At 36.9% G+C, this 25910-nt stretch overlaps 1 protein-coding gene across 2 annotated transcripts in view; it reads right to left on the reverse strand.

The window, feature by feature from the left end:
* The window catches only part of rsph14 (radial spoke head 14 homolog), a 674463-nt gene that overhangs the window by 626832 nt on the left and 21721 nt on the right, over positions 1-25910 (reverse strand). For both annotated transcript variants that reach the window (XM_069933649.1, XM_069933648.1), the window contains exon 2: positions 11438-11540. In XM_069933649.1, coding sequence (XP_069789750.1) covers positions 11438-11540 — 103 coding nt within the window. The remainder of the gene's footprint in view (positions 1-11437; positions 11541-25910) is intronic.

Raw genomic sequence — 25910 nt, forward strand, 5'->3', positions numbered from 1 at the left:
GTTTTAAATAGGAGAATAAGGAAAATGTTTGATGTTTTAGGAATGTTGTCTTATAAAGGATTCAAAACAAGAAAACAGAAATGGATAAGAAGGAAAGGTAATGATGGAGAAACGGAAAGGGAAGATAAACAAAGTATAAAATGGCTACGTTGAACTATATGACTTTAAATATTAATGGAATACATAACCAAATTAAAAGGAAGAAACTGCTAAATTTACTGAAAAAAGAAAAAAATTGATATAGCATTTGTGCAAGAAACACATTTAACTGAATTGGAGCACAAGAAATTAAAGAGAGATTGGGTAGGACACGTAACAGCAGCATTGTATAATTCAAAAGCAAGAGGAGTAGCTATATTAATTAGTAAAAATGTGCCATTTAAAATAGAAGAGGAAATAATAGATCCAGCAGGGAGATATGTAATGATAAAATGTCAGATATATTCAGAGTTTTGAAATCTACTCAATGTATATTCACCTAACGAAGAAGATCAAAAATTTATGCAAGATATCTTTTTGAAGATAGCAGATATGCAAGGGAACATATTAATAGGAGGGGATTTCTACCTGAATTTGGATTCAAATATGGACAAAACTGGGAAAAAAATTAACAGAAAGAACAAAGTAACCAAATTTATAATTAAATCGATGGAAGAAATGCAACTTTTGGATATATGGAGGAAACAACACCCAAAGGAAAAGGAATATTCATATTACTCAGCTAGACATAAAACATACTCAAGAATAGACCTATTTTTGTTATGAGCTCGTATGCAAGATAGAGTAAGAAAAACAGAATATAAAGCTAGAATACTATCGGACCATTCACCCTTAATATTGACAGTAAAGTTAGAGGACATCCCTCCAAGAATGTATAGATGGAGATTAAACCCCATGTTACTTAAAAGGCAGGATTTTAGAGAATTTATTGAAAGACAAATTAAAATGTATTTTGAAATACATACGAAATCAGTGAAAGATAAGTTTACACTATGGGATGCAATGAAAGCATTCATTAGAGGGCAAATAATAAGTTATGTAACCAAGATGAAAAAGGACTATAATCAGGAAACAGAGCAGTTGGAAAGGGAAATAGTAAATATAGAAAAAGAATTAGCAATGAAGGAAGATACAACTAAAAGAAGAGAATTGGCGGATAAAAAAATAAAATATGAAACACTACAAACATATAAGGTGGAGAAGAATATAATGAAGACAAAACAGAAATATTATGAACTGGGTGAAAAAACGCACAAAATCCTAGCATGGCAGCTTAAGACAGAACAAGCTAAGAAAATGGTATTGGCATCAAGGAAAAAAGACAAACAAATTACATATAATCCAAAAGAAATTAAGGAAAACTTTAGAGAATTCTATGAACAATTATACCGAACTGAAAACGAAGGGAAAGAAGGGAAAATAGATGAATTTCTAACTAAAATTGAACTACCAAAATTACAAATAGAGGAACAAAATAAATTAACAGAGCCATTTGGAATAGTAGAAATAGAAGAGATAATAAAAAAAATTACCAAATAATAAGACACCAGGAGAGGATGGATTCCCAATAGAATTCTATAAAACATTTAAAGACTTATTAATTCCGCCCCTCCTGGAAGTAATCAACCAGATTGATAAAACACAAAGCTTACCAGATTCATGTAAAACAGCAATAATTACAGTAATACTAAAGCAAGGGAAAGATCCACTCTCACCAGCGTCATATAGACCAATATCTTTACTTAACACAGATTATAAGATAATAGCTAAACTATTAGCAAACAGATTAGCAGAGTATGTACCGAAAATGGTAAATCTAGACCAAACTGGATTTATCAAAAAAAGACGCACAACAGACAATATTTGTAAATTTATTAACTTAATTCATGCAGTAGAAGGGAATAAAGCACCAACAGTAGCAGTTGCTTTAGACGCAGAGAAGGCCTTTTACAGAGTAGAATGGAATTATTTGTTCAAAGTATTGCAAAAATTCAGTTTACCGGAGAAGTATATTAATTGGATTAAAGCATTATATAAGGGACCATTAGCGAAAGTGACAGTAAATGGATATGTATCAAAGCAATTTAACTTAAGCAGGTCAACACAGCAGGGATGCCCACTATCACTTTTACTGTTTGCGTTAGCTATAGAACCACTAGCAGAATTGATAAGAACAGAAAATAATATAAAAGGGATAAAAATAAAAGACAAGGAATATAAAATCAGTTTATTTGCGGATGATGTTATAGTATACTTAACAGAACCAGAACTATCAATAAAAGAATTATATAAGAAATTGAAGGAATATGGAGAAGTGTCGGGTTACAAGATCAACGTAAATAAAAGTGAAGCATTGCCTATGAATAATGCGGATTTCTCAAAATTTAAGAAGGAATCACCATTTAGATGGCAAATGCAAGCAATAAGATACCTAGGTGTACAAATAAATAAAAATCTCGGCCAACTATATAAACTCAATTATTATCCACTAATGAAAAAATTACAGGATGATTTAGAGCATTGGAAAGATTTACCACTAACACTAATAGGAAGGATAAACTGTATTAAAATGAACATTTTTCCAAGGATATTATACCTATTTCAGGCATTGCCAATACAACTGACAGAGAAATTCTTCAAGGAGTTAAATAAAATAATAAGGAAATTTTTATGGAAAGGGGGGAAACCGAGGATAGCACTAGATAAATTAACAGAATGGTATAAACAAGGAGGCTTACAACTGCCAAACTTTAAAAATTATTATAGAGCTGCACAATTAAGATACCTATCAGATTTTTATCAAACAAGGGAAAAGCCAGATTGGACTAGATTAGAATTAGATAAAATAGGGGAAAAGATACCTGAACACATATTATATAAATGGGATGAAAAATTGGTACAACATAGAAATTCTCCAGTATTACATCATCTACTCAATATTTGGAAGAAGATTCATGTAGAAAGAAATAAAACAAATTATCAATTACCAAAACTAATATTGACGCAAAACAAGTTACTCCCTTTTACAATAGATAAACTTTCCTTTAGAGAATGGGAGAAAAAAGGGATTAAAAGAATAGAAAATTGTTTTTCAGGAAATAGATTATTATCCTTTGAACAAATGAAAGATAAATACAATATAACTCAAGATACAGCGCTGGCATATTACCAATTGAGATCCTACTTGAAGGATAAATTAGGAAGCAGTTTGAGTTTGCCAGAGGGAAGTAACTTTGAATATGTGATTACAGATACAATGATAATCAAAAGATTTATAACAAATATGTATATTAAACTGCAAGAAAAGGAGAATGAGGAAACAAATGGTAAAACTAAACAAAAATGGGAACAAGATTTAAATATAAAGATAAAAAAGGAAACATGGGAGAAGTTATGCTCTGGAACGATGAGAAATACAATAAATACGAGGTTACGTATGATACAATATAACTGGATACACAGGCTATACATTACACCTCAAAAGTTAAATAAATGGGACCCAACACTATCTGATAGATGTTTTTGATGTAAAAAATAAATGGGAACAACAATTCATGCAATCTGGACATGTGAGAAAGTAGAAAAATTTTGGGAAGATCTAAATCAGATATTAAATAAAATAACAGAAAACAATATACCAAAGAATCCAGAGATCTTCCTCCTAAGTAACATAAAAAACAAAGAATTTGGAATTGATCTGGAGGATGCTCAAAAAAGATTTGTTAAGATAGCTCTAGCCGTCGCAAAAAAATGTATTATGTCAACCTGGAAATTGGAAGATAATTTGAAAATACAACAATGGTATATAGAAATGAATAAATGTATTCCATTAGAAAAAATAACATATAGTTTAAGAAATAATATTGAAATATTCGAACAAATATGGGAGCCTTACATGAAACACAATAGCGAAAACCTACCGGGGACAATCACTACCTAAGTTAACGGAAGGAAAAGAAATGAAAAGAATGGAATCAGTGGAATTTCTGGAGTATTTTTATTGAATGACAACATTGTCTGACTGGTTTAATGTATCCTAGATTTTGTACCTTAAATGGACGGGAGGGGGGAGGTAGGGAGGGTGGGATGGGAGGAGGGAGGGTGGGATGGGAGGAGGGAGGGGGGGTGAAAAATAGCACTGTATATGTATGAAAAGGAAAAAGTGTGTATCATGGTTAATGTGATTTATGGTGTGAAAAATAAAAAATTTTTTTTTAAAAATCTACTCTTTGCAGACGATGCCACTTTAGTTGCCCATTCAGAGCCAGCTCTTAGGCGCTTGATGTCCTGTTTTGCGGAAACTGCCAAAATGTTTGGCCTGGAAGTCAGCCTGAAGAAATCTGAGGTCCTCCATCAGCCAGCTCACCACCATGACCACCAGCCCCCCCACATCTCCATCGGGCACACAAAACTCAAATCGGTCAACCAGTTTACCTATCTCGGCTGCACCATTTCATCGGATGCAGGGATCGACAACGAGATAGACAACAGACTCGCCAAGGCAAATAGCGCCTTTGGAAGACTACACAAAAGAGTCTGGAAAAACAACCAACTGAAAAACCTCACAAAGATTAGCGTATACAGAGCCGTTGTCATACCCACACTCCTGTTCGGCTCCGAATCATGGGTCCTTTACCGGCATCACCTACGGCTCCTAGAATGCTTCCACCAGCGTTGTCTCCGCTCCATCCTCAACATTCATTGGAGCGACTTCATCTCCAACATCGAAGTACTCGAGATGGCAGAGGCCGACAGCATCGAATCCACGCTGCTGAAGATCCAACTGCACTGGGTAGGTCATGTCTCCAGAATGGAGGACCATCGCCTTCCCAAGATTGTGTTATATGGCGAGCTCTCCACTGGCCACCGTGTCAGAGGTGCACCAAAGAAGAAGGACTGCCTACAGAAATCTCTTGATGCCTGCCACATTGACCACCGCCAGTGGGCTGATATCGCCTCAAACCGTACATCTTGGCGCCTCACAGTTCGGCGGGCAGCAACCTCCTTTGAAGAAGACCGCAGAGCCCACCTCACTGACAAAAGACAAAGGAGGAAAAACCCAACATCCAACCCCAACCAACCAATTTTCTCCTACAACCGCTGTAACCGTGTCTGCCTGCCCCGCATCAGACTTGTCAGCCACAAACGAGCCTGCAGCTGACGTGGAAATTTACCCCCTCCATAAATCTTCGAGCACACAGGAGCCTATCTTGATGATTTAGTAATTAGTATGAATACATGGGAAGAACACATGCTTGAATTAGTGCAGTTATTTCAGAGATTGGTGGAAGCGCACCACACAGTGAATTCACACAAGAGTGACTTTGGACATGACATTGAAATTTATCTGAGTTATGTGGTCGGACAGGGACAGGTGTCACCAGATGGAGCAAAGGTATTGGCTATCACTGTGCTCCCTATTCCCTGTAATAAGAAAGCTCTTCGGAGATTTCTAGTTATGATTGGCTACTATTGTAGATTTTGTAAAAACTTTGCAGAAATTGCACTCGCCTTAACAAAACTACTTGGAAAGAAAGAAAAAAATTATCTGGTCAGATGCATGCCAAGAAGCGTTTCTGAAGTTAATGGCCATTTTATGCCATCAGCCTGTACTTTTGTCCCCTAACTTTGAAAAGCCATTCTTTTTAGCCGTGGACACCAGTGACGAGATGGTTGGTGCTGTACTGTTACAGAAGAAGGATGGTGATGGAGTAGAACATCCTATTTTGTACTTCTCAAAAACGTTTAACGACCATCAACAAAATTACTCAACCATTGAGAAAGAAGGAGTTATTACTGCTTGTTTTAGCATTGCAACATTTTGATATGTAAATTTGTACTGGTCAAAAACCATTAATAATATATTCTGATCATAATCCATTAGTTTTTCTGTGTAAAATGAAAAATAAGAACAGACGTTTATTATATTGGAGCTTACTATTACAAGAGTATTATTTAATTATTACACACATTAAGGGGATGGATAATGTAATAGCAGATTGTTTGTCAAGATGTTAATCTGGGTAGATATGAATCTAATCACATACTTATTGTAAAAAAAAAGGAGTGTTTATTTTATTTTATTTATGTAATACTTCCATTAATTGTTAAAATCTGTTCTTGTGGACCAATTTTTTTTAGCACGGGACGTGTTACAGAGTTCTGTGTTGTACATTGGCCTATGTGTTGTGTGGTTTTATGTTACAAAATGACAGTTTAGCTTAGAGAGTGCTGAGAGAGTGGGAGACAGACTGAGCATGTGCAGAAAAATTATCTAAAAATTTCTGAACTTGGACGATAAACCACCACTGGGGGTGCTGTGGAGTTGAAGAAGGCCCAGACAGGAGTAATGGTCTGGAGGACCATTCAGAATGTTGGGATTTCAAAAAGAATGAACATTCCAAAGGCAGCCAGATGGATCTGGACCAAGCTACTTGTTCCTCTCTCTGCAAGCAACACAAGACAACTTTGAATTTTGTGCTTTCTCTCTCTCTCAAATATCTTTTGGCTTCAGTTTACCAAACAAACTAAATTTTGTTTATGATCTTTGCTTCAGTTGAGATCAAAGTTTTGTGAGTCTTGTGTGTTTTGTGTCTAAGTTTTTCTGTGGGCTGGTTGGAAGTGTAGCTTAGAATTTGATTACGTATGTTATATTTAGGCTGGGGAATTTATTAGTTTTACACTGTTATAGAGATTTGCATAGTAACCAGTGGGGAGTGTTATAAAAGGGGAGATTTGGAATTAAAGTTTGAAGATGAATTTTTTGTTAATAAAGTAATTGTTCATCTTTACCCCTGTGTCATATGTCTTCTTTGTGGTTGATGGTTTGATCTTATAACACAGCTCTTTGATGATGTGACAGTTTATGTTATATTTTATATTGTATATAGATATGTTTTAAAGGAGATAAATTGTGGCAGTTGTTTTTTAGTGTACGTCACATACAAACAATTCAAAAAATATCTCATATAAAATGCCAGGGCTCTGCTCAAGCCAGACAGTTCAGGCTCCGAGTGCCTTTGCACAAACTTTAAAGAATGCCTATAAGGACTTCACAAGTAGGTGTTAATTGCACATGCAGTGGAGTAATGGATTACTGTTTTGGAAAGCAACAGATAAAATAGCTCAGAAGATTAGGTCCGGAGCTGCAGTCTGTCTGAGTGCAGTTGGCTGTTCTAAGAGGGGGTCATGTGCTTTTTTTCTATGAGTGTGAGAGAGAGAGAATTCAGTTTACAGTTAAGCAGCAACAGCTGGGACTGGAACAGGACAGGCTGGCAAGCTTGTGAAAAACCCCATTTTGAAGATGAGTTGTGAGTTCTTAGTTCAGCCTGTTCAACGCCCTTGTGGTCCATACAAGAGGAGATGGTTGGCTGTATAATGTTTCACTTGAAATAAAGGAAACAAAAAAAGAACTCTGTGGTGACTTGAAAAAAGGAGGTTATCATCTGGGAAACCCTGATGGGGCAAGTTTCTTTGGCAAGACACTGCAGTGGCTGATTAGAAAAAATCAGTTGTTGGTGTCCAATGAGCAACAAATCTCTCTCTAAAAACTGACAAGAACCTTCCTGAGCGGTAACCTTTCAAGCACCAAAGTCTGGTGAAATTCATAAATGTTAAATTCTTTGCACAGTATAAGAATTGCCTATAACCAGTGAACTTGGAGGAGTGAGAAGTGAGATTGGACTGTGAATTTCTGAATTTATACACATTACATACACGTGCACTTAGAATTAGAAGGGGGTTAAGTTAGGTTAAGTTAATAGTAATAAGCTAAAGTTTGATCCTGTTTTCATGTTTAAAGATAATTGAAAGTAACTTTTGTTTAAGTAACCATTTGTCTTGGTGAATTTCTATTGCTGCTGGGTTTTGGGGTCCTCTGGGTTCATATCAATGGCCACATGCCTTCCTTGTTCCGGGGGCTGCTCGAAGAAGTCGATGATGCAGACTGCTGTGTCCTGATCGAGGGCACTGAACATGTGGTAGTGGCACGTGTTGTTGGTGGAGGTCTGTCAAATGGAAAATTGCACCTTGGCTTGCTGGAACCATACTGGTGGTTGTAACATCCAGAACCCTGGCAGCTTAACGCTACGGCAGGTTGATCTTCCATCTTTGGGTCCAAAGCGTCTGTTGAACCAGTCAGGGTCACCACTGTAGCGAGGTCCCTATGGCTACAGCTAGGTTATAGCCCTAAGACTGTAGCTCGAACCTGCAGGAGAAGAAAGATACACACACCAATGGAGTGTATTTGACACTGAGTTTATTCAGTGGCAGCTCTGCCTTTTATAGTCAGCTTGGCACATCACAACAGTGGCATGGCTTGAGCAGCCCGGCTGTCGATTGGTTACCTTCGATGCCCAGGCCCTGATTGGGCATCCTGCGATCCACCGGTGGTGATTATACAGTTTCACCACTCTGCCAGTGGCCTATGGAAATGGGCATTTCAGCCCACACGATGTTTTGCTGGTCGCTGTATTTGACAGTCATTTCCTGTGGTCAGCCTGAGTCACAGGCCACTAGTCACTTTGAAAACCACCAAAACTTCCAGCATGCCATTTCAAATGTTTGTCATGGGGAACTGAGATAGCAGCTGTAAGAGTCAGTTTTCAGATATAACTCCATCAAAAAATTAAATAATTTCCAGAATTGTAGTTTCATAACTGGTTTTCTTTTCACAAGAACTATGTCAATTTTAAACCTGAGTAAAATTCAAAGGTTTAAATATCTCCCAGCAGAAAGTAGCCAATTACTTACACAACAGTGAGTAGGCTACTCATTGGTTTTCAAAAATACTTCATTTCAGATTTCAGATTTATTTCAAATTTATTGTCAGGTACATACATGACATCACATACAACCCTAAGATTAACCTGTGGGTGAGGCAGAATTATCATAAATTGCTAGTGCTAAAAAAGATTGTACTCAACATACATATGAAAACAAATGAAGAAATGTAAACAAGTTGACTGTAATATAGAGAGAGAAAAAAAAATAAAGTGCACAAGTCAGAGTCCTTAAATGAGTGCCTGATTGAGCTTGTTGCTGAGGAATCTGATGGTGGAGGGGGAGCACCTGTTCCTGAACCGGGTGGTGTGAGTCTTATGCCTCCAATACCTCTTTCCTCATGGCAGCAGCAAGAACAGAGCATATCAGAATCAGAATTTATTGTCAAGAACAAGTCATGTAATTCGGTGTTTTGCGGCAGCATCATAGTGCAAACATTCATATTATAACCATCTTACATTACTATAAATAAATTTTAAAAATTAAAATAGTAGTGCACGAAAAGTAAGGCAGTGTCTTTGGTTCATTGATTATTGCGCAATCTGATGGCAGCAGGGAAGAAGCTGTTCTCATGTGTTGAGTTCTCGTCTTTAGGTTCCTGTAAGTTTTTCCCGATAGTAGCAGAGTGATGAGGGTGTGGCCTAAATGATGGTGGTAGGGGGTCTTTGAGGATAGAGGCTGCTTTTTTAAGACACTGCCTCATGTAGATGTCCTTGATGGAGTGACTGGTGCCTATGATGTCGCAGGCTGTTGACAACCCTCCAGAGTTTATTCTGATCCTGAGAGTTGGCGCCTTTATACCAGGCAGTGATGCAATCAGCCAGAATGCTCTCCATGGTACACCTGTAGAAATTTTTGAGTTTTTGGTGACATTCCGAATCTCCTCAGACACCTCACAAAGTATAGCCGTTGGCGAGCCTTCTTTGTGATTGCATCAACATGGAGGCTCCAGGACAGATCCTCAGAAATGTTGTCACCCAGGAATTTGAAGTTCTTGACCCTCTCCATTACTGAGCCCTCGATGAGGACTGAGTCACGTTCCTGTGACTTCATTCTGAAGTCCACAATCATCTCATTGGTTTTGCTAACATTGAGCACAAAGTTGTTTTCGTTACACCATTTAATGCGCTAATCTATCTCCCTCCTGTTTGCTTCCTCATTGCTGTTTGTGATTCTGCCGACAACTGTGGTGTCATGTGTTGTGTGGTGTGGATCCTTGATGATTGCTGTTGCTCTCTGATAACAGTGCTCCCCATAAATGTGCTCAATAGTGGGGAGGGTTTTGCCTGTGATGTCCACTACCCTTTGCAGGTCTTTACGCTCAGGAGCATTAGTCTTCCCATACCAGACTGTGGTGCAGCTGGTCAGCACACATTAACCTCGCATCTGTAGAAATTTGCCAGGGTTCCTGGTGTCATACTGAACCTCCGTAAACTCCTAAGGAAGTAGAGGCGCTGACATGCTTTAACCATGACATCATTAGTGTGTTGGGTCCAGGAAAGATCCTCTGATAATGACTCCAAAGAATTTGTATTTGCTCAGCCTCTCCACCTATGATCCTCCAATAATCATTGGATTATACACCTCTGGTTTTCCATTCACCAAAACAACAATCACCTCCTTGGTTTTGGTGACATTTAGTATGAGGTTGCTGTTGGTGCACCATTTAGCCAGGTTTTCAATCTCACTCCTGTATACTGACTCATCACCCCTTTTTTTATACAACCCACTACTGTGGTATCGGCAGTGAATTTGCAGATAGTGTTGTTGTGCCAATCCACACGGTCATAGGCGTGTAACAAGTAGAGCAGGGAGCTAAAAACACAGCCCTGTGGTGCTCCAGTACCGATGGAGATTGTGGAGGAGATGTTCTGACTGATTGTGGTCTGGAGATGAAGAAATCCAGGATCCAATTACACAGTGGGGTGCTGAGTCCCAGGTCAATGAGTTTACTAATAATTTTTGAAGGGATAATGGTGTTAAATGCCAAATTGTAATAGATAAAGAGCATCCTAATGGATGCATCTTTGCTATGCAGGTATTCCAGGGATTTGTGTCGAGCCATTGAAATAGGATCTGTTGCTACAATGGGCGAATTGGAACGGATCCATGTCACTTCTCAGGCAAGAACTGATATACTTCAACACCAGCCTTTCAAAACACTTCATCACTGTTGATGTGAGTGCCACTGGTTGATAGTCATTTAAACCAAGCAGTGAGCACAATGAGATCTTACTATTATCAAGCAAGCTATGCTTTTGTACTCATTTTGTTCCATCTAATTAGGTTAATTTATGGGAATGTGCCTTGTCTTTAGCACAAGCCATCACCAAAGACCAAATAATGTGTGTTGGGTTTAAATTGAAAAGTCTACTGAAAGGTTGTGGGTACAATTCACAATTATTGTTCACCTGTTAGATCGTGATTAAGGTCACAATCTGTTTGCTCTGTACTCTTCCAGCAAATATTGAGTATTTTAATCTTTACTCTGATATTGGCTTGCATGTTTCAAATCAGTTGTTTGAATCTTGAATCCACATCATAAACTTATTTTAGATCTACAGCAGCTTTTGCATTATCCACCAAAAAACAATTTTCACATTCATCATCTCATTAAGAGATCCTGAGCTGCTAGAAAATAAAAAGTTCCTCTTACCTCCCAATACTATGGGTGACCAAAATGTAGAAAATTTCTGAGGTCTTGTGGCGAACAGTAACGTCCTCATCTTTCAACAGGTGTTTCAAGTTATCCAGACAACCTAAGAAAAGCAAAAATATCCAACATAACCCCCCAGCCAAATTGAAATCCACAAGATCAAATTTGGAATATTAAACCATGGATTTTATGACTCTGAAAGCAGCCTCTTCATATATGCTGCGAGAATTAATCCTACAAATTGAACCACACAAAGTCATAAAACATTACTATACATGGAACGAAGAAGTAGGCTGCATTGAATGAGAATTAAAGGAAATTCCTTACAGTGTAGAAATTTCCACTTCTTCCAGCCATTATAAAACCAGCTACTCAGCAAAATTCCAATGTTCTCTCACTCTGCTGAAGCAAGGTCCATGGAAGTCAATAAACTATGGAAATTTCCAAATAGTCCATCCCTGGTCCTTCTGAACATCAATGTCCATTATTTAAATTGCATTTAAAAATCTCTCTGCCTTTCTATTTTGTATACCAGGGATTTGATCTGATTTTATTCCAATATTTTACATTCTCTTTCATCTTCCATTTTCCTGCCTATCTACTTAAATGATCTATATCTTCTTTTTTTAAATTTTTTATTAGTTTTTTTATTTTTTAATTTTTTTAATTTTTCACATTATGAACCATATTAACCAAATTACACACAAATATTTCCCTCTTGAATATACACAATGTCATTTTCTCCCCTTTCTCCCCGTCCCTTCCTTCCCTCCTTCCCACCCCTCCCTACCCACTAAACATTCAACATATACAATACAATAAAACCATTAAACAATGTCATCACACAATTAAAATAAAAAAGAAAATTGTCATCTACTTTTACACACTGGGTCAGTTAATCTCATCTTCTTCTTATTCTATCATTTTAGGGGGTGGAGGTCCGCAGTAGGCCCTCTCAGTTGTGTTCCATGTACGGTTCCCAAATTTGTTTGAATACTGTGGCTTTATTTTTTTAATTATATGTTATTTTTTTCCAATTGAATACATTTATTCATTTCTATGTACCATTGCTGTACTCTCAGGCTCTCTTCTGATTTCCAGGTTGACATTATATTTTTTTTTGCTACAGCTAAGGCCATCATAATAAATCTTTTTTGTGCTTCATCCAATTTGAGGCCTAGTTCTTCTTATATTACTTAGAAGAAAGATCTCTGGATTTTTTGGTATGTTGCTTTTTGAGATTTTATTTAATACCTAATTTAGATCTTCACAAAACTTTTCCACTTTCTCACATGTCCAAATTGCATGTACTGTTGTTCCCGTTTCCTTCTTACAGCAAAAACATCTACCTGATACTGTTGGGACCCACTTATTTAACTTTTGGGGCATGATATTGTGAAACCAATTATATTGTATTTATTGTATTTCTCATAGTTCCGGAGCATAGCTTTTCCCATTTTTCATCTTTATGTTTAGATCTTGTTCCCACTTTTGTTTGGGTTTACAGCTTATTTCATCGTTCTCTTTCTCTTGCAGCTTGATGTACATGTTTGTTATAAATCTTTTAATTATCATTGTCTCTGTAATCACATATTCAAAGCTGCTTCCTTCTAGTAACCTCAGTCTGCTTCCCAATTTGTCCTTCAAGTAGGTTTTCAGTTGGTAGTATGCAAACATTGTACCGTGAGTTATACCATATTTGTACTTCATTTGTTCAAAAGATAAAAAATTATTTGCCAAAAAACAACTTTCTACTCTTTTGATCCCTTTTCTCTCCCATTCTCTAAAGGAAAGGTTATCTATTGTGAAAGGGATTAGTTGATTTTGCGTCAATAATAATTTTGGTAGTTGGTAATTTGTTTTTCTCCTTTCTACGTAAATCTTCTTCCAAATGTTGAGGAGATGGTGCAGTACTGGTGAACTTCTATGTTGCACCAGTTTTTCATCCCACTTATAAAGTATATGTTCTGGTACCTTCTCCCCTATTTTATCTAGCTCTAACGTGGTCCAATCTGGTTTTTCCCTTGTTTGATATAAATCTGATAGATATCTTAATTGTGCTGCTCTATAATAATTCTTAAAGTTTGGTAGCTGTAAGCCCCCTCGTTTGTACCATTCTGTTAATTTATCAAGCGCTATCCTCGGTTTCCCCTCTTTCCATAAGAATTTCCTTATTATTTTCTTTACCTCATTGAAGAATTTCTCTCTTAAGGGAATTGGTAATGATTGAAATAGGTATTGTATCCTTGGGAAGATATTCATTTTAATGCAATTTACCCTTCCTATCAGTGTTAGTGGTAAATCTTTCCAATGTTCTAAGTAATTTCTTCATTAATGGCTGATAATTTAATTTGTATAGATGACCTAGATTATTATATAGTCTAATACCTAGGTATTGGATTACTTGTGTTTGCCATTTAAATGGTGATTCTTTCTTAAACTTTGTGAAATCCGCATTATTCATTGGCAACACTTCACTTTTATTTGCGTTGATCTTATACCACGCTACTTCTCCATATTCCTTCAATTTCTTATGTAATTCTTTTATTGATAATTCTGATTCTGTTAAGTATACTATGACATCATCTGCAAATAGACTGATTTTATATTCTTTCTCTTTTATTTTTATCCCTTTTATTTTATTTTCTGTTCTTATCAGTTCTGCTAAGGGTTCTGTAGCTAAAGCGAACAGTAAGGGAGATAGTGGACATCCCTGCCTACTTGACCTGCTTAATTTAAATTGGTTCGATACATATGTATTTACTGTCACCTTCGCCAATGGTCCCTTATATAATGCTTTAATCCAATTAATATATTTCACTGGTAGGTTGAACCTCTGTAATACTTTGAATAAATAATTCCATTCTACCCTGTCAAAGGCTTTCTCTGCGTCTAAAGCAACCACCACTGTTGGCGTCTTATTTCCTTGTACTGCATGGATTAAGTTAATGAACTTACAGATATTGTCCGTTGTTTGTCTTTTCTTAATAAATCCAGTTTGATCTAGTTTTACTATTTTTGGTACACAATCGGCCAATCTGTTTGCTAATAGTTTTGCTATTATCTTATAATTTGATCTATACGATGCTGGTGTTAGTGGATCTTTCCCCGTCTTTGGTATTACTGTAATACCATGGTTTTACATGAATCTGGCATGTTTTGTGTTTCTACAATCTGGTTCATTACTTCCAGGAGAGGGGGAATTAATAAGTCTTTAAATGTTTTATAGAATTCTATTGGGAGTCCGTCCTCTCCAGGCATTTTATTATTCAGTAGCTTTTTTAATATATCCTGTATTTCCTCTATTTCAAATGATTTTATCAATTTGTTTTGCTCCTCTTCTTGCAATTTTGGTAGTTCAAGTTTAGCTAGAAACTCATCTATTTTGTCTTCTTTCCCTTCATTGTCAGTTCAGTATAATTGCTCATAGAATTCCTTGAAATTTTCATTGATCTCTGTTGGATTATATGTAATTTTGTTTGTCCTTTTTCCTTGATGCCAATACCATTCTTTTAGCTTCTTCTGTTTTAAGCTGCCAGGCTAGTATTTTGTGCATTTTTTCTCCTACCTCATAATACTTCTGCTTTGTCTTCATTATGTTCTTCTCCATCTTATACGTTTGTAGTGTTTTGTATTTTATTTTTTTGTCCGCCAATTCTCTTCTTTTTGTTGTATCTTCCCTTGTTGCTAGTTCTTTTTCTGTACTTACTATTTCCCTTTCCAGCTATTATATTTCCCAATTGTAGTCCTTCTTCATCTGAGCAATATAACTTATTATCTGCCCTCTGATGAAGGCTTTCATTGCTTTCCATAATATGAATTTATTTTTCATTGATTCTGTATTTATATCAAAATATATTTGAATTTGGCGCTCAATTAATTCTCTAAAATCCTGTCTTTTAAGTAGCATGGAGTTTAATCTCCATCTATATGTTCTTGGTGGGATGTCCTCCAGCTCTATTGCTAATAACAGGGGTGAGTGATCCGATAACAATCTACCTTTATATTCCGTTTTCCGAACTCTCCCTTGGATATGGGCTGACAACAGGAACAGGTCAATCCTTGAGTATGTTTTATGTCTACTCAAATGAGTGTTCCTTCTCCTTTGGGTGTTGTCTCCTCCATATATCCATAAGTTGCATTTCCTGCATTGATTTAACCATAAATTTGGCTACTTTGTTCTTTCTGCTAGTCTTTTGTCCAGTTTTATCCATTTTTGAATCCAAATTGTTAAAATCCCCTCCTATCAATATATTCCCCTGCATAGTTACAATCTTCAAAAAGATATCTTGCATAAACTTTTGATCCTCTTCATTAGGTGCATATATATTGAGCAAATTCTGAAATTCTGAATATATCTGACACTTTATCATTACATACTTCCCTGCTGGATCTATTATTTTCTCCTCTATTTTGATTGGTACATTTTTATTGATTAATATAGCTACACATCTGGCTTTTGAGCTATATGATGCTGCCATTACGTGCCCTACCCAGTCTCTCCTTAATTTCTTATGTTCCACTTCAGTTAGATGCGTTTCCTGCACGAATGCTATGTCAATTTTTTCTTTTTTCAGTAAATTTAATAGCCTCTTCCTTTTGATTTGGTTATGTATTCCGTTAATTTTATAGTCATATAGTTCAACATGGCCATTTCATTCTTTGGTTACATCTCCTTTCCGCTTCCTCACCACCACCTTTCCTCTTTTCCCCATTTCCATTTCTCAGTTTTCATTTTTTGAATGCACTGTATGACAACACTTCTAAAACATAAAATATTTCAACCATTCCCACATCTAAAATTCCCTTAACCCCAAGTGTTCCCCACTCCCCCCCCCCCCCCACCCCGTCTCTGAGTCACCCCTTGTCCCTTACTGGGCAACCACAACTCACCTCTCCATTTGGACTGCAAACCCGTTCGCAAGTGTCAACTGATTTTCTCTGTTATTCAACTGTTATTCAACTGTTATTCTCTTCCACCCAAACCGCCCCAGAAAACTTTTGTCTTTACATTACAACAAAGCTCCCCCTCATTCCTTCTCTTTTTCTTTTAGTTTTATTTATTTATTATTAATTTTTTAACCCCTCCTCTTTTTTCCCCCTTCTCCCTTACTTCCCTTTTCTTCCCTCCTTTAGATCTTACTTATACATTATTTTTACTTATTTATACATAGTTAGTCGTCATTTTTTGTTCTTGTGACAGCTCTTCATCTCTCTTTCTGTCTTGCAGGCGTTCTGCAAATTCTTGTGCTTTCTCCGGATCAGAGAACAGTTTGTTTTGCTGCCCCAGGATAACTATTTTAAGCACCGCTGGATATCTTAACATAAATTTATAGCCTTTCTTCCATAGGATCGATTTTGCTGCGTTAAACTCCTTCCTCTTCTTCAGGAGCTCAAAACTTATATCTGGGTAGAAAAAATTTTTTGACCTTTGTATTCCAGTGGGTTTTTGTCTTCTCTCATTTTATTCATTGCCATCTCCAATATATTTTCTCTTGTCGTGTATCTCAGGAACTTTACTAAAACGGATCTTGGTTTTTGTTGTGACTGTGGTTTCGGGGCTAATGTTCTGTGTATCTTCTTGAAATCTTTCTGTATCCTCCTTGTAAACAATATTGCCACTTAATTATTTATCCAGAGCAAATTTGGATATATTACACTTGATTTCCTCATTCAAATATTTCATAGATTTGAACGACTAGGTTTGCCACCTGGAAGATAAAAACGAGAAGTTAATGGTGAGAATTATCGATTTGGAAAGTCGAAGTAGACAGCAGAATCATGGGCTTGGCTGAAGATATTGAAGCTGGCATGCTTAGTAAATTTTCTTCTGACCTGCTGGTAATGGTGTTTGGGAAAGAGATGATTCTGACACCACTGGAGCTTGATAAAGCGCACCTTACACTATTGCCTAACCTCTTTGGCTTGGCTTTGTGGATGAAGATTTATGGAGGGGTATGTCCACGTCTGCTGCAGGCTCATTGGTGACTGACAAGTCCGATGCGGGACAGGCAGGCACGGTTGCAGCGGTTACAGGGGAAAATTGGTTGGTTGGGGTTGGGTGTTGGGTTTTTCCTCCTTTGTCTTTTGTCAGTGAGGTGGGCTCTGCGGTCTTCTTCAAAGGAGGTTGCTGCCCGCCGAACTGTGAGGGGCCAAGATGCACAGTTGGAGACGATATCAGCCCATTGGCGGTGGTCAATGTGGCAGGCACCAAGGGATTTCTTTAAGCAGTCCTTGTACCTCTTCTTTGGTGCACCTCTGTCTCGGTGGCCAGTGGAGAGCTCACCATAGAACACAATCTTGGGAAGGCAATGGTTCTCCATTCTGTAGACGTGACCCACCCAGTGCAGTTGGGTCTTCAGCAGCATGGATTCGATGCTTGCGGACTCTGCCAGCTCGAGTACTTCGATGATGGTGATGAAGTCATTCCAATGAATGTTGAAGATGGAGCGGAGACCGTGCTGATGGAAGCGTTCTAGGAGCCGTAGGTGATGCCGGTAGAGGACCCATGATTCGGAGCCGAACAGGAGCGAGGGTATGACAATGGCTCTGTACACGCTGATCTTTGTGTGTTTCTTCAGGTGGTTGTTTTTCCAGACTCTTTTGTGTAGTCTTCCAAAGGCGCTATTTGCCTTGGTGACCCTGTTGTCTATCTCTTTGTCGATCTTTGCATCAGATGAAATGGTGCAGCCGAGGTAGGTAAACTGGCTGACCATTTTGAGTTCAGTGTGCCCGATGGAGATGTGGGGGGGCTGGTGGTCATGGTGGGGAGCTGGCTGATGGAAGACCTCAGTTTCCTTCAGGCTGACTTCCAGGCCAAACATTTTGGCAGTTTCTGCAAAACAGGACATCATGCGCTGGAGAGCTGGCTCTGAATGGGCAACTAAAGCGGCATCATCTGCAAAGAGTAGTTCACGGACAAGTTGCTCTTGTGTCTTGGAGTGAGCTTGCAGGTGCCTCAGATTGAAGAGACTGCTATCCATGTGGTACCGGATGTAAACACCGTCTTCATTGTTGAGGTTTTTATTTGCCTAACCTAAATTGGGCAAAAACCACGTTCAGTGGTTGTACGCCTGCACCACTATCAAACGAAGGAATCGCTAATCTCTGAACCCTTCATAAAGGTACACTGCAACATTACATCAGTGGGCTGCTGGAGGCTGCCATCGGGATACTTGCACCAGGCTGCAGACTGCTGGAGACTGGCTCTAAACAGGCTGAAGGGGTACCAGGTATCGGAACAGGGATGGAAGGGGGTGCCGAAGACACTGAAGGGTTCCTGACCATGTCGGAGGTTCAGATCTGGAGCTCGGGTTGACAATGGTTTGGACTGAACTCTGTGTGGAAGCATTGGAGGTGAATCTCCAGACGTTCAGTGAGGCACTCTCTTTTTCTTCTCTTTCTCTGACTGTAAGAGGCAATTTCTGCCAATGGCGAATCTGTCTGCTTTACAGTAGGCAATAGCAATTTCATGTAATAATCCACTATTTTAATACAATGACAATAAATTGAATCTTGAATCTTAATCTTGAATCTAGAGAGCATTCTTTCTTTTCTCATGTTCATTACACTTACTCACTTACTGATTACTTTTTTATAAATAATCAACTAATTCCATTAACTTTTTCTTGTGAATACCACAGTATTGAAATGTCTAATCATGCCCCTGTTACATTGTCATTAATCCCTCCTAATTTTCCTGATGATTTAATTCAGTATTATTATCAGATAAGGACTTTGTTAAATTTATGGAAGAACAAATAGATTTCTCTTTTGATACTTATGTCTCTTCGGAGACTTCTACCCTAGTTATATGGATTACTTTGAAGGCCTTTCTCAGAGGGCAAATAATTTTGTATACTGTTAATAAAAAAGGAAGACTAATAAAGATCTGAGTTAATTAAACAGATCAACAATAGACTCAATCTAAAAATTCAAAAGTATACAAAAAACAGATTGAATTAAAAATTAAATTTGATCTTCTCTCAACATATTCAGTCGAATGTCAACTTTTGAAGTCTAAAAATCAATTTTACATTCATGGTGATAAATCTGATAAGTTTTTGGCTAACCCATTTGGTGCTCGTGGCATATTACAAACATTCATAAAGATGATGATATTGTGACTTCAGATCATTCTGAGATAAACAATACATTTAAAAGATTCTATTCCAAACTAAACTCTTCTGAATGATGGTAATTTGATGAAGAATTTTCTAGACCGATTGAATATCCCCAAGATTTCTTTAGATAGTCCAATTAGACAGGATGAATCTATCTCGCAAAAAGAAATAATGGTTGCTATTTCTTCATTACAATTTGGGAAAGCCCTGGACCCAATGGGTTTCCTGTGGAATTTTTCAAATTATTTTCTCAATTGCTCACTCCTTACCTGAGTGTGGTGTTGCATATTTGTTTAAACAGGGTAAACTTTCAGATTCATTTAGTGAGGCTTGCATATCTTTAATTACAAAGAAAGGTAAAGACACAACCAGATGTACCTCCTAAAAACCAATTTCTTTACTGAATGTTGATGCTAAAATTTTGACTAAAATTTTAGCCAATAGGATGGAAACATTCTACCATCAGTTATTTCTGAAGATCAGGTGGAGATTATTAAAAACCAATATTCCTATTTTAAAATAGCATCACTTAATGAATATTATGTATTTACCCTCTGGGAAAACTCCTGAGTGTATTCTTTCATTGAATGCAGAAAATGCTTTTGATCGAATAGAATGGATATATCTGTTTACAACTCTTGAAATTTTTAATTTTAGTTCTTATTTTATTACATAGATTAAATTATTGTATTCTGTCTGTGACAGAATATTTTATATTGTATACAGATACGTTTTAAAGGAGATAAATTGTGGCAGGTTTTTTTAGTGCAGTCACATACAAACACTTCAAAACCAATCTCATTTAAAATGCCAGAGCTCTGCTCAAGCTAGGTAGTCCAGGCTCCGAACTTTGCACAAACTTTGAAGAATGCAAGTAGTGTTAATTGGACATGCTGTGGAGTAATGGATTATTGGTTTGGAAAGCAACAGCTAAACTAACTCAGAAAATTAGGTCTGGAGTCACAGTCTGTCTGAGTGTAGTTGGCTGTTCTAAGAGGGTCATGTGGTTTTCTCTGAGAAACAGAGAGAAAGGGAGAATTCCATTCTACTGTTCAACAGTTTAGCAGCAGCAGCTGGGACTGAAACATGACAAGCTGGCAAACTTATGGAAAAACCCCATTTTGAAGATGGATTGTGAGTTCTTGGTTCAGCTTAGTCAAAGCCCTTGTGGTCCATACAAGAGATGATGGCTGGCTGTATAATGTTTCACTTGAAATAAGGGAAACAGAAAAGGAACTCTGTGGTGACCTGAAAGAAAGATGTTATCATCTGGAAAACCCTGATGGGGCAAGTTTCTTTGGCAAGACACTGAAGTGGCTGATTGGAAAGGAATCAGTTGTGGGTGTCCAACAAGCAACAAATCGCTCTCTGAAAACCAACAAGAACCTTCCTGAGTGGTAACCATTTACCTTTCAAACTTCATAAATGTTAAATTCTGTGCACAGTATAAGAATTGCCTGCAACCGGTGAACTTGGAGGAGTGAGAAGTGAGATTGGACTGTGAACCAAAGAACTTTTCTGAACTTACATACATGTGTACTTAGAATTAGAAAGGGGATTGTTCGGTTAAGTAAGTTAATAGTAATAAGATAAAGTTTGATCCTATTTTCATGTTTAAAGATATTTAAAAGCAACTTTTGTTTAAGTAACCATTTGTCTTGGTGAATTTCTTTTGCTACTGGATTTTGGGGTCCTCTGGGCACGTAACACATCCATCTGCCTCGATTCTTACGAATTTTCAACAATTTCAGCTTTTCAATCTGGTGATTGAACCATTAGCAATTGCATTTCATGAGTGCAACAACATTTTGGGGATGCGGAGGAAAAAGACTGATCAGAAGGTCTCCCTTTATGCAGATGATCTCCTACCTTACATTTTGGACTCAGTTGCCTCCCTCCCCCATATGATGTCATTACTGTCACAATTCAGTCAATTTTCAGGATATAAATTGAATTGCATAAAAGTGAACTTCTTCCGTTCAATTTATAAACATCTTTTAAGGAGAATTATCTTGCTACATTCAAACAAGTGATACATTTCCTGGCTCAGTGGTGTGACAGAGTATATAAAGGTGTTTAGGAGATAAATTGGGAAAGGTTAGTAAGAGCAGGTCACACACAAACACTTTAAAACACAGAATTTTTGCAGGAGCTTTTGCAAGAGACTCAGACTCATGATGGACTGTTGTTTGCAAAAGGCAACAACAGCTTTGTCTGGAAAACAGAACACTGTCTGGAAGGTCATGTGATCTTTTCAGGAAGAGAGCAAATAAAAAAAGAGACTTTGCTCTCAGAGTTGGAGGGAGTGAGAGAGAGAGAGAGAGAGAGAGAGAGAGAGAGAGAGAGAGAGAGAGAGAGAGAGAATGAGAGGATAGACACTGACATCGGTTCCAAAGGGACAAGCTGGCAAGTTTTGGAAGACGACCTGGTCAAAGGAGATGACTGCCCTTGGAATAGAAGAAACAGAAAGGAACTCTCTGGTGACCTGAAAAAGAGGTTATCATCTGGAGAACCCTGAGGGGAGAAAGTTTCAACAAGTCACTGGAGTGGCTGATTAAAAAGGAATCAGTTGTGGATGTCCTAGAAAAACTCTCTCTCTCTCTCTCTCTCTCTCTCTCTCTCTCTCTCTGAAAACCAACAAGAACCCTTCTGAGTGATAACCATTTACCTGTTAAGCACCAAAGCCTGGTGAACTTTATTGATGTTAACTTCTGTGCACAGTATAAGCATTGCCTGCAACCAATGAGATTGGACTGTGAACTTACACACACATTACATACACGTGTGTTTAGAATTAGAAGGGGGTTAAGTAGGTTAAGTGAGTCAATAGAGATAAGCTAAAGTTGATTCTCTTTCCATGTTCAAAAATAATTAGAAGCAACTTTTGTTTAAGTAACCCTTTGTCATGGTGCATATCTATTGCTGCTGGGTTTTGGGGTCCACTGGACTCGTAACAATGATCACGTTTGTCTCCAACCTTATTTGGCCGTATAAATTCTATTAAAATGAATATCTTACCTAAATTTCTATATCTTTTTCAATTTGTTCCAGTTACTGTTCCTAAATCATTTTTTGACTTACTTGACTCAGCTATATCATCTTATATATGGAAGGGTAAGCATCCTCGCCTTATTAAAGTTCTTCTACAGAGATCAAAGAGAGATGATGTTATGGCTCTACCTAACTTTAGATTTTATTATTGGGCAGTCAATATACGATGTCTTACATTTTAGTCTTGTTTTCATAATCATTCTGACCACCCATTGTGGGTTTCAATGGAGCTGAATTGCCCCCCCCCCTCCCATTTTTTCCAATTTAGTGCTTCTCGGCTCTTCACTTCCACTTTCAGCTAAGTTATTTTTTTATATTTGATTTTTGATTTTTTTCGATAAATATACATAGAAAAACTCTCCAATAAAACTTTTTCTCTACAAAAAAACAAAACAAAGAAAATAAAAGGACCCCTCCCACCCGCCCCCCCACCTCCCTTTCACAGTATAAATTCACACACCGTCATGGCTCACATTTATATTGATGGTCAAGAATCTATATATGAGGAAGTCACCTGCATTCATACTTCAGCAGCATTCATTATTATCCTTTTTATTATTACATTTATAATTACAATTGGGCCCCTATATAATCCAAATATGGCTGCCATATCTTAATAAAAATGTCATTTTTGTTCTTTAACTTGCATGTAATTTTTTTCCATAGGTTACAACTATTCATCTCTGCAGTCCATCATGCAAGATGTAGAGGGGAGTTGGACTTCCAAGTAATTTGGAATTTGGTCAGTTTATTACTTATTCAATATAATTGCCCAAAAGATAAAGCTTAGGTTCGCCCATAAAGGTCACCCCTGTTATTCTTGTTAATATTTCAGTAATATCCTGCCAGAAAGGTCTCACCTTCACACATGCTCACGTAGCATGGAAGAACATTCTTATTTCTATCCCATACCTGAAACACATTTCTGATATTTCACATTTTGATTTATGCAACTTCTGTGGTGCGAGATAATAATTGGTGTAGAAAATTATATGGCACTAATCCATATCTTGCATTTATAATTGATGTCATGCTATCCAAACTCCAATCAGATCAACATCTTTCCATTATTGCAACATCTAAATCCGACTCCCATCTCTCTCTCTAGAACTCTGTCAACCTGGTTTCGCACTTTCATTTTGGAGAGCATAGTACATCTTAGATATAAAATTAGAAGTATTCCCCAGTCAAATTGCTCATTCCATTTCACTAATTTCAAGTGGGGCAAAACTTTGCCCCCATTTTTCTCTTACAAATGATCTTAACAGGAGAAAAGAAACTCTATTATGCACTCTGTATTTATTTCTTAATTGTTCAAAAGACATAAGCAATCCCTCCAAATAACAATCATCAATATATCTTATTCCTTTATCATACCATGAATTCAATATTTTGTTACCCATATTCAGGGACAGCAGTACATTTTAACATAATTGTGTATTTTTTTTCCAATACACTCATTAATTTCTTGCCATATTCTAATCATACGTATTAATATAGGGTTATCTGTCTTTTTTGTTATCAACTTGACAGTTCTTCGTTATTTCTTTTTCCAGTGAATTCAATCCCATTCGAATCCAAGGGGGACTATCTTCTTCAAAAAAAGATGATAAAATCTTGCTTATGCAGATAAATAATATTTCTTAAAGTCCGGAAGTCTAAGTCCTCCCAAGTTAGCTTTTCCAATGAAATACTTTGTTATTCCACAGGAATTGCCTTATATAATTATTCAATAATTTAAAGAAATGTTTAGGTAATAAAATAGGCAACGATTGAAAAAGATATTGTAATCTTGGCATCACATTCATTTTAATACTATTTACTCTTCCCACTAGAGTAATTGGCAGGTCTTTCCATTTCTGTAAATCTTCCTCAATTTTTTTTCTGAAAGAGGAGTCCAATTAAATTTATATAAATTCTGTAAGTTGTTATCTATCATTATTCCTAAATTTTTGATTCCATCTGTCTTCCATTTAAATCTACGTTTTTTTATGTCTTTCATAATCAAAACTTTTCAATGGTATATCTCACTCTTGAGCATATTTATTTTATAACCTGATATTCTTACATATTTTTCTAATGTTGTTTGTAATTTTATCAATGATTCAATCGGGTCAGACATATCCAATAGCACATCATCAGCAAATAAACTCATTTTATGTTCTTCCTCTCCAACTTTGAAGCCCTTAATATCTGGATCGCTCCTGATAATTTCCGCCAGTGGCTCAATAGCTAGGATAAAAAGTGCCAGAGGCAGAGGATACCCCTGTCTACTTGACCTACTCAAGGGAAAAACGGCTGACATCTGTTTTTGGTATAATTTTGGCTTGTGCTTTATGGAAAAGACTTCTAATCCAGTTTCTAAATGTTCTGCCTATACCAAATTTTTCCAGTGTTTTTACTAAGACCATTCTAGTCAATCAAATGTTTTTTTCTGTATCTAAAGAGATGGTTATACTTAGATTCAACTTTGAATTTTCCATATGTATTTTGTTAAATACTCTACTTAGACTACTTGAAGAATGTCTGCCTTTGTCAAATCCCACTTGATCAGTATGTATTAATTTTGGTAAATATTGTCCCAATCTATTAGCTAATGCCTTTACTAATATTTTATAATCTGAATTTATGAGTGATAAAGGTCTATATGATGAAGTTTTTAATGGGCCTTTAACTTTCTTTGTTCGAACTGTAATTATAGCAGTTGAGAAAGATTCCAGGAGGGTGATGTAAACAGAAAAGCCCAAAAGCCCATGGAATCTCTCAAAATAGAAGAACCCCTCCCTTTAGCACCATCTTTTATAGACACTCCTCACCAGGCACCATTATCCATCCCCCCCCCCCCCCCACCAGAATAGAGTGCCTACCTTGCTACTTTTTCCAAGTTTTCTCTCTTTTCTGAGCTCTCCGTGAATATTTCAATAAAGTTTACTTTTCAACAATAAAAACTACTATTTTTTTTAAATAAAACTTTTACTTAGTCCCATTTTAAACATTCTTCATGGTCTTCCTCTTTGGCAGCCTTAATCTTTTTATCCATCATAAAGAGGTATCAATAATTGTTTATAGAACTTGGGAGGAAACCCATCCTCCCCTGGAGTTTTATTAGCTTGTAAAGTACACAAGGCTTTCTCAATTTCTTATTATAAAGGAGGTGTCTAAATCAATTTATTCTCTATCTTCTAATTTTGGAAGTTCAACATTTGTTAAAAATTCATCAATCTCATTTTCATCTATTAATAGTTCTGATTTATATTGTTTTGTATAATATTATCTAAAAGCATTATTATTTCTCTTTG

This window comes from Narcine bancroftii, chromosome 4 (assembly GCF_036971445.1).
Source record: "Narcine bancroftii isolate sNarBan1 chromosome 4, sNarBan1.hap1, whole genome shotgun sequence".
NCBI classification, from domain to species: Eukaryota; Metazoa; Chordata; class Chondrichthyes; order Torpediniformes; family Narcinidae; genus Narcine; species Narcine bancroftii.